This window comes from Olea europaea, unplaced genomic scaffold, assembly GCF_002742605.1.
Source record: "Olea europaea var. sylvestris unplaced genomic scaffold, O_europaea_v1 scaffold722, whole genome shotgun sequence".
Classification (NCBI taxonomy): Eukaryota; Viridiplantae; Streptophyta; class Magnoliopsida; order Lamiales; family Oleaceae; genus Olea; species Olea europaea.
The window spans coordinates 248,654-258,164 of record NW_019265623.1 but is presented as its reverse complement, the minus strand read 5'-3'; the positions used below and the strand labels follow the sequence as shown (position 1 = coordinate 258,164).

The 9,511-nt window shown below is 37.1% G+C and overlaps 1 protein-coding gene across 1 annotated transcript; it reads right to left on the bottom strand.

The window, feature by feature from the left end:
- Positions 1–2,655: 2,655 nt before the first annotated feature.
- LOC111390847 lies at positions 2,656–5,685 on the bottom strand. The gene is made up of 6 exons (XM_023015976.1): positions 5,584–5,685; positions 5,089–5,511; positions 4,695–4,797; positions 4,070–4,548; positions 3,828–3,930; positions 2,656–3,719 (listed from the first exon to the last, which is right to left on the bottom strand). Exons 1-6 carry the CDS (start codon positions 5,683–5,685, stop codon positions 2,845–2,847), a joined length of 2,085 nt encoding a protein of 694 aa, XP_022871744.1. The 3' UTR covers positions 2,656–2,844.
- Between the last annotated feature and the right edge of the window lie 3,826 nt (positions 5,686–9,511).

Genomic DNA, 9,511 nt, shown 5'->3' with positions numbered 1-9,511 from the left:
ATGGGATTGGTGGAATTCAGCCAAAGCAAGGACTTGAAATAGTTTGGAATACCATTGACAAGAAGCCTATTTCAAACCATATAAGGATTTGTGTAATCGACAGACTCTCCCCATTAATAACCAGGTGGCCATTGCATGTACACTTCTTCATTAAGATCACTATGAAGGAAGGCATTACTAACGTCCATTTGGTTTAGAAACCAATTTTCAGCTGCAACTATAACAAGGAGGCAACAAAGAGTGACAAGTTTAGCAGTAGGGGCAAAAGTATCATAGTAATCCAAACCTACTACTTGATTTTAACCCCTGGCAAACTAGACAAGCTTTATGACGAGCAATGGATCCATCAACATTGAGCTTAGTTTTATAAACTCATTTGCAACCAATTGCTTTCTTTCCAGGAGAAAGGGATGCAAGGGTCCAAGTTTGATTGGCTTCTAAAGCTTTGATTTCATCAACCATAGCAACCCGCCAATGAGCAAAGTGGACAACTTGAGAATAGAGGTGTAGATCATGAACATTTTTGGAAACAAATGTGAGAAAAGCAAAATGTTTAGGACTAAAAAAATGATAAGAAAGAAAATTAGGTAAAGAATGAACCATACAAGTAAGTGAGGAATGTAAAGAACTTGTTAGGTCAGAGCAAACATAATCTTGTAGATATGAGGGATGGGTTATTTGTCGCTGTGGGCGAATGCGAACATTGGAAGGTGCATGTGTAACTGGGGATCTATTTGGAGAGGGATCAAGTGGAGGTTCATGGAAGTGTCATGTGACGAACCATTAGTAGGTGGAAGCTTAGGTTCAAAGAGATGGGGAACTGCAGGGTGTGTGTAAGGTCAGGTAGGACCATTGAAGCCTCGAAAACACCAGTTGGTGAGGCATAAGTTGATAACTTTTGAAATCAGCATAAGAGAATATAGTTTCCACAAAACAAACATCACGGGATAAGTTTTTTTTTTCTTTAAGAGGATATGTCATGCACGATAGGTTGAGCGACTAAGAGAATAGCCAAGGATAACACATGGAGAGGCATGAGGTGAAAATTTATCACGATGAAATTTCAAAGTATGGGCATAACATAGACAACTAGAGATGGTAAAAAAATCCGTTCAACTCGATACCCGTGGGCCCTGCTTGAATGGGTAGGGAATTACCCTCCTAACTGGGTGAATGAGACGGGTACGGGATGAAGGTCATTGCCCTGGAGTGGGTATGGGACGAGTACAGGAAACATAATCCACGCCCTGGGTAAAGTTAATTTCAAATTTAAATTTTTATCAAACAAAAATAATAGATTTATCAATTATTTTTGAAGAGAATATAAATTGTTTTTAACAAATTGGTAAAAAAGTAAGAATATTTACTAAGGACATAAAAAAAATAAAACCAAAAAATAAAATAAATAAAAAATAAATGGGGCAGGGAAACTACCCCGCCCCGCCCCGATCCCGACTTGAATTCGCCCTGTCCCGCTTTAATCGGGAGACCATCTTTTCCACAATGTGTACATTTTTCGCATGGGGTGGAAAGTTGGGTTGATACGGTTGAGTAACAACCATGGTTGAATTTTCTGGTGTGGGAAACAATGGAATGTGAAGGTGACGTTAAGTTTCTTCTTGGTGGATGGTTGCATATGCTTTTGTGATTGTGGGTAGAGGGTCCATGGCTAGAATTTTGCTTCTAGTGTTGCTGAAAGCATCATTTAGACCCATGAGAAACTGGAAGAGCCATTCTATATTTTTTATTTTCTGGTCATTTGGTCAAGCTGGGCATGTGCAGGTGCTTGGTTCAGTAAGAGTATGTAACTCATCCCAGAGGCCTTTGATGGTATTGTAGTAAACCGTGATTGTCATGGAGTCTTAGCGGAGATTAATGAGATCCCATTTGAGACGATATAAGGGCGGGTTGTTGCTTTGAGAGAAACGATGCTCTAAATCAGTCCATGCAACTGATGGATTCTTATAGTAGATCAAGCTTTGGTAGAGAGACTTGTCAACAGAATTAAGCAGCTAAGAGAGAATCATGTCACAGCACCTCTCCAAATGGAGCGATGCCATGTGGGATAATTATCGCTGGTTAGAAGTTCCGGGACCAAGATACCCCCAGGATTATGGGCAGCAGTTAGGAAGTAGGGTGAGATGAGATCACTAATAAGCAGGGAAGGTGTTTGCGTTGATGTTTGGGTGCTGTTTTCAGCCATGGTGAAAAAATAGATTTGGCAGAAGCTAGAGATCCCAATGATCAATATGCTCTGTTACCATAATAAAAATGAAAATGGAATGAAACATTTTTTGCATTAACGAATTCTCAATTATTCTGTACATGTTTACGAGACGTTTCTCATTTATAGAGGAAAATGGTTCTATACTTCTATCCATGGGAAGAAAGAAACAATTGAGCTGTACACGTGAAATGCATTTAGGCCTGGTTTGAGCAATAATCTGTGAAATTAAATATATTCTGGCCTTGATTTGTGTAGTCATCTATGCTCTCTAATAAAAACATTTATAATCCAAGTATCCTAAGATTCTCCAAATGGTAAAATTATCAGCTAGTAATTCTTAAATTTGGCACTGACAGAAAGAACTAAACTTCGAACTCCACTAGAATACCGAATAGCGTCTTGCAACCATAATAAGTTTATAAATATACGAAATGGCTATATGCTGCAGTAGAAAAGCGCACAAGCATAAATAAGGCACAAGTTCTCTGTCTATCAAAAATAAAAATTTTCAAGATTCAGAAGACATGTTCAGAGGAAGACCGAAATCAGTTGCAACTAGAGCATGACCAAACAGCAACAGCAAGAAAATCCATAATTTTTTTTTTTTTATCATTGTTTCAAGTATAATTTACCTGATTAAGTTGGACGGTTGTAAGATTGTTATAATTAACAGCAGATTTTTCCAATATATGACGAACATTTGCTAATTCCTTCAACAAGCTCCAAGCAACTTCTCCAGCATCATGCATCTGATTTCTTAAAAACTCAAATGCTCTCTCAGCGTGAAGACGAAATGAAGCACAGTTCAGACAATTACAAGGCCCTCCGCACCCTTTTGGATTTTTCTTTAGTACTCCCTTGAAAAGACCATCAATCGGAGCAACCAAATTATCAGATATTTCAATTTGGGACGGGCTTTGGTACAAAGTAACATCTTGAATAAGCTTTTCATTGGATTTATGAGCTTCCACACTAATAGCCATGCATTTTATTTTTGTATCTACTGGCTGAGGTTCTAAGAGTTTAGAACAAAATTCCTCTGTCAAAATATCGCGTTCAACTACAGAGCAAGATTGAACTGCTGAATAATTTGATTTCCCTTCATGATCCATGGTATCATTATGGGGAATTTCTGATTCAAACTTCTGGGGAGTATTTTGAACCGCCAATGTTCTTTCCTTGGGTAAATCAAGTGGCACGATCAGATCAGTGGTGTCATCAGCAACAATTGAACTTGGCCTTAATTTAGAAGAATCATTGGTGGAGTGCAATGGACTCAGATTATTATCAGGATCACTGGATGAACCATTGACAGGGGGGAGTATAGCAGGGAGTAAATTTTGCTCCTCATCTTCAGTGTGAGGTTTCTTAGAGAAACTCTCCATCCTCATCTTCTTCCCAGGATTTTCTTCATCAGAAGTACCACATGATAGTTGATGTATATCTTTCGAATCTGTCTGAGGCTTTCGGTGTTGGATTATTTTTGAGTCACCTATAAAGAAATGTTTCAGCATAAATTAATTTGCAAGCAATTTACCTCTAATAGGGTGATTCACAATGTAATATTCTCTCTTCGATTAAAATGAACAAGAGAACTTACAGGAGTTCTCTTTTGCAACTTCTATCAGATATGGGAGCAGTCTTCTATAGTTAACTGAGCTTGGAGTTTTGAAGACCCTTGGTTGTGAACAAGGAGTAAGAAACTGGGCAAAATGCAAGAAATTTTATGTAAACAAAAACAGTTCCCTCAAGAGTCACTCTCCAAGCAAAAAAGAGACCAAAAAATAAATCGATAGTCAAAGAAAAGAAGATCAACCACGTTCATGGATTGAAAGAAGTCACCTTTTCAGTCCTCAAATTGATGTTACCCTTCCCGTTTGAACTATGGCAAGATTTATTGCCAATACTCGTGCACCCAACTCTTGTGCCCTTTAGATTAGGTCTCTCAATAAGCAAAGTTTTGACTTCCATATTTCTCCCACTATCTCTTACCGCTGTTGCACTGAAAACATTAGGATCAGGTTTCATTAGAATTTGCTCTTCTTCTTTCACAGAATCTTCAACTCCACTCGCACCATTCTCGTGACTTCTATGCTTTAACTGATGTTCTACACTACTCAAATTCTGCAGCGTGCAGGGCTGTTCTTTATCAAACTTTTGAATCTCTTCATCCTTGAAATCGTCTGTACGATTAGTCTGTGCTCCAATACACTCAAATTTAGCAGCACAATCATTTTCCATGATTGAAGGCATTTCAGGACTCCTGAACTCCTGCAATTTATTTGGAAATTCTACATCGACTATTTCAATATCTGAAACACCTGCAGAAAAAAAGAAGAAGATATTTACGTATTGAAACTATTAGTTCCAAGCATGAAGCCATTTTATCATATAATTTATCACAACACTCGCATTCTCAATACATGAGACAAAAGACGAAACAAAATATGCATGTAAAGGAGCTTACTGGACTCTTCTTTCACAATGTCCATCAAATGTGGTAGCAATCTTCTATAGCTAAAAGAGCTCGGGGTCTTGAAAACCTTCCTTTTGTAACCTGCATTTATAACCTATAAGAGTTAGACCAAAGTTTTCAACATTAGCACATTTGGTGGAAATTCTCTGCATATTGATCATCAAATAAAATCATCTGGTTTTCAAATATATCCTAAATATCAATATTATTATTATAAAATACAAAAATTAAAACTTAAAGCATGGCCACTAATCAACCTGTCATCAGAGCTAGGGGTCAATCATTTGAGCAAAATTTACAACAGTAGCTTGCTGCACATCAAATTTCAGAGCTTGCATCTTATTCTTTGTTTATATAATTTAAACGATAAAAGCTGTTTCATTACCGTTTTACTTTTGGAAATAGACCCATTTGCTGAAATTGCCTCATTCTTCGTCAAATTCACATCATTTTTGCTATTATTTTCCTTCGCGTCAGCCTCCGACGGCACTGTCTCCCCAGATTGTTTATTTTCCTCAACCTTTTTATTACCCACGTTCAGATCCGTAAAACGATCTGAATCCGCACCCAGATCCATATTCTGTAATAAGTTTGATTTCTCATTTATTTTCCCCTCCTCTTCCTCAAGAATCGGAGTAACGGCCGGAGAGAAAACCCTATGGACCCGAAGATCTTTAATGGACGATATCCGATAACTAATCTCATTATTTAACTCCAGAAAAGCTTCTACTGGTTCTGTCCCGGTTTCCTCCACTACTCCGGGTTGAACAGAGTTCAATTTCCGGGAAAATAGGTTTGAGCTACTTGATCAAGAGTGGAAGTTCGATTTTCGAGAAGCATATGTACTGCTCCAGCCAGAGCGATTTCTGTGGACGCTCACCTGAGACTTGCTACGTGTGAAGATTCCGATTAAAGGAATGGGTGGTGATGGGGATTGCTTTTTTCGCTTTTTGGAATTAAGCTTAACAGATGATGATTCCATGGCTTCGCTTTTTTCCATTTTTTGTTGGAGTTTTTGGTTTTTGCTGAGATATGAAATTAGGGTTTCAATACAGTACATTGAGTGTGTGCAGGGAAGGGAGATGAAGAGTGAGGGATTTTTGAGGGAATTAATGAAGTAATGGCGGGAAGAGGTTCTCAAGATTGTGAGCAGGATTTTGGTTTAAAAAGAGAGATACTATTTATGGCGTATACCGTAAAATTAAGGTCCCGTTTGGCATTCATTTTTTTCAAAATGTATTTTTCTCTCTTCTTTTCAATCACATATTTTTCATTAAAATAATATTACACGTAAATCAAAATTTTTCTTTATTTTTCAATCACACATTTTCCATCAATTTACTATTCCAAAATACATTTTTACATAAAAATGACTACCAAATACCCTCTAATAATGACGTTCGTACTCTACATACCAATTCTCTCACATTTGAGTCCCGACTAAGGAAAAAGGGTCAAAAAATTGATTTTTTGGATGAAAAAATTGGAGCCGGCATGCGCTTATCGACTTGCTCCTCAATTTCTTGATGATCATCTGCCCACCATCATTGGTGCTCTTCTACGTACTTCTACGCCAAGTGTTCCTAACTAGTTTTTAATAAAAATGAGTTATTGTAACTATATATGTATTTAATGTGAGATTTCGAAGTTAAGAGTTTGATTTGAGCCACATTATTATAAAAATGAAAATAAAAAATATAGTCGTTATGAGCCACACACAAGAGATAAAAAATCAAATATGGTGACTTAGGTCCCGTTTGGAAGGGATTTTGAGAATTATTTTTTTGACCGTTAGAAGAAAAGTGGGGTCCACCTATGAGAGAAGAAGTCAAAAATTACGATTTGAATAGTGAAATAATGATAAAAAAATCAATTTTTTGGGATAAAAAATCCCTCCCAAACAGATTGTTAATGTGATTGACGATTATATTTTTCATTTTAATGAAAAAATAATGGGGCTCAAACAAGACCTGAAATTTGTAAGTTCGCTTGGTCATGACCTAGTGTCGTGTTTTGTTCTCCAATTAAGCCCCTGTTTGGCCCCCATTACGGGGAAAATTTAATGTATAGAATAGTGTTTTTTGAAAAATGAGTGGTTGAAAAAGAAAGAAAAATTTTCGATTTACGTGTAATATTATTTTATGAAAGATTGTGTGGTTGAAAATAGGAGAGAGAAAAAGTAGAATGTAATGTAATGTAATTTAATGAAAATCAAACAAGGGCTAAATTTCCATTTTCTTCTAAAATTTGTAAGTATTTTGAGGTAAGCAATAGAAGAAGAAAAATTAGATAGAAGCAATAAAAGAAAAACGATTCAAATTATAGAGTTGCGTGCAATCATAAATACGTTACAAAAATTTCAAAGTTATTATCAAATTTTAGAATACCGTGAAGATTGGAGAAGATTTTGCTCGATATATCTAACCTATGCATTTGTTTAACTTCAATTTTTTTCAAGAAAAATACTTAATTTAGATTTTTTTCCCCTTTTTTCGCGTTCATCACTATTTGTCACCGTAAGTAATTTAAGCCAATGGCAGGACCAACACATTGCAATGATTATTGATGAACATTTATTTGACAAAATATTAATAAGTGGATGAAATATTTAATTGAAAAGTTGAAAAAATGTGTCTCCTATAAAATTTATGATAAAATTAATCAACTTCGATATCAAATTCTTAACAACTCTTTAAGCAATGTCGAACAAGCAGCGATTACAAAACTCAAAAGACCATAAAAAGACGCTCTCGGGGCATAACTCAATGGTGCAAAGGATATGAGTGAGGTTATCTCACGCCTTGCTGGCAGCCGTAGTGTGGGGATTCAATTCCTGAGACATGGAATTGGACTCCTTGTAGGCGCAGTATACAGGCAGCTCTTGTTCCCTGACCTGCTGGGGCACATTCTGCGATTTACCTTCCTCACAAAACTCTAGGGGCGGGACGGGACGGGGCGGGACGGGACGATAAAGACTCTTAAGGTTGGGGTTCAACCTTTTTTTTTTTTACCATAAAAAGACATGTTTTCTTGTTAAGAAAACAAAAGGCTAAATTTGGCAACGTTTATCATGCAAGACTAATGCTGTTAATAGCAACTTGTCTTTTTTGAATTGTGCTAAGAGCTTGAGTAATCGGAAACTTCACGTGTCAACACCATCAATCTGCTATAAATTCCATACCCAACCCATTTACTTCTCCATCCCAGTTAGCCCCACACCACAACACACACAAAAATTACAATTTCCAAAATGGTGAACTGCCATATTCTTCTCGTGAGCCTTTCAGGACAGGGCCACGTAAACCCATCTCTCCAATTTGCAAAGCGCCTTCTGCAAATGGGAGCCAAGGTCACCTTCTCCACTAGTCTCTCTGCAATTGGTCGCATGTCCGAAACTGGGTCGGGTATACCAGGCCTGACTTTGGCTCCCTTTTCAGATGGTCGCGATGATGGCTGGACAGGAGCCAAAGATTCCAAGATTTCATGTTCTCTCTTAGAACTTGCGGTTCTGAAGTTGTGACAAACCTTATCATGGCTAAAGAAAATGAAGGCCATCCGATTACACATATAGAATATTCTGTTCTCATTACGTGGGCAGGTGAAGTGGCAAATCGGCTTCAGATCCCATCCACGTTTCTTTGGAATCAACCGGCTACTGTTTTTTATGCTTATTACTTGTATTTCAATAAGAATGAGATTTCTACAGGAGAAAACAGTGAAGTTATTGAACTTCCAGGACTGCCATTGGTGCTTAGCTCTTGTGATTTGCCATCTTCTATGCTGTTAGGTTGGTGACTCAAATTATGAGTCCTTCGAAATGCGTAATTTCACTTAGCTTGGAATGAAATCAATTTGTGTCCAGGTTAAACAACGAAACATAGGATTTTTTTTCCTTTGCTCCATTGTAACCTAATTTTAACATATTTTCTTACCTTTTAGTACACTTCTAGGGTTTGGAACGTGGCCTATAAATACAAGACTCCTCTGTCAGTTTTGTTTATGCATTATTACCGTGTCTGTAATTTCTCTCCATATTGTCAGTTTATAATACATCGTTCATCTGCATTAATTCTCTTTGTTTATTTCTTTACTTTTATTATTGTTTTCTCGTTATGATCTCCAATACTTCACATCCTCATTAAATCTCATTTTTTACCCTTTGGGATCAACAAAAGGTATCAGAGCTTGATTCTTCTTCCGTGGATTGATTGAGGTTTTTTTAGAGATGACTACTATAAAGTATGACATTCCGTTGCTGGATCAAATTACAAGATTTTCTTTATAGCAAGTGAAGATGAGGTTTATTCTGATGCAGTTGGATTTGGACGATGCGCTGCTGAGTTTTGAGAAGATGCCAGTTGATTGGACAATAGAAGGAAAACAAAGGAGGGATCACAAGGCTTTATCACAAATCCATCTTCATTTATCAACAATACTCTGTAGAATATCTTGAAGGAGAAAACATCGGCTGCTTTGTGGTTAAAACTAAAGCAGTTATGCATGACTAAAAATCTCATGAGCAAACTGGCTTTAAAGCAAAAACTGTATTCCCATCGCATGGCGTAAGGAGGGTCACTAGATGACCATATTACCTTATTCAAGGAAATAGTTGCAGACCTGGAGACGTTGGATGTTAAGTACGATGAAGAGGATCTAGCTTTGATCTTATTGTGTTCACTGCCTGGCTCTTATGCGTTGTTTTGAGACACCATTTTGTATAGTCAGGATACTTTATCTATAAACAACGTCTTTGATGATTTGCACTCAAATGAGAAGTTGAAGCATTTGGTTGGAGCTACATCGAGGGG

Coding starts and splice junctions, on each gene's coding strand:
- LOC111390847 (XM_023015976.1), bottom strand. CDS start 5,685: ATGGAATCATCATCTGTTAAGCTTAATTCCAAAAAGCGAAAAAAGCAA. Junction 3,931..4,069: donor TCAATTTGAGGACTGAAAAG/GTGACTTCTTTC, acceptor CATTTTGCCCAG/TTTCTTACTCCTTGTTCACA. Junction 3,720..3,827: donor AGTTGCAAAAGAGAACTCCT/GTAAGTTCTCTT, acceptor ATTTCTTTATAG/GTGACTCAAAAATAATCCAA.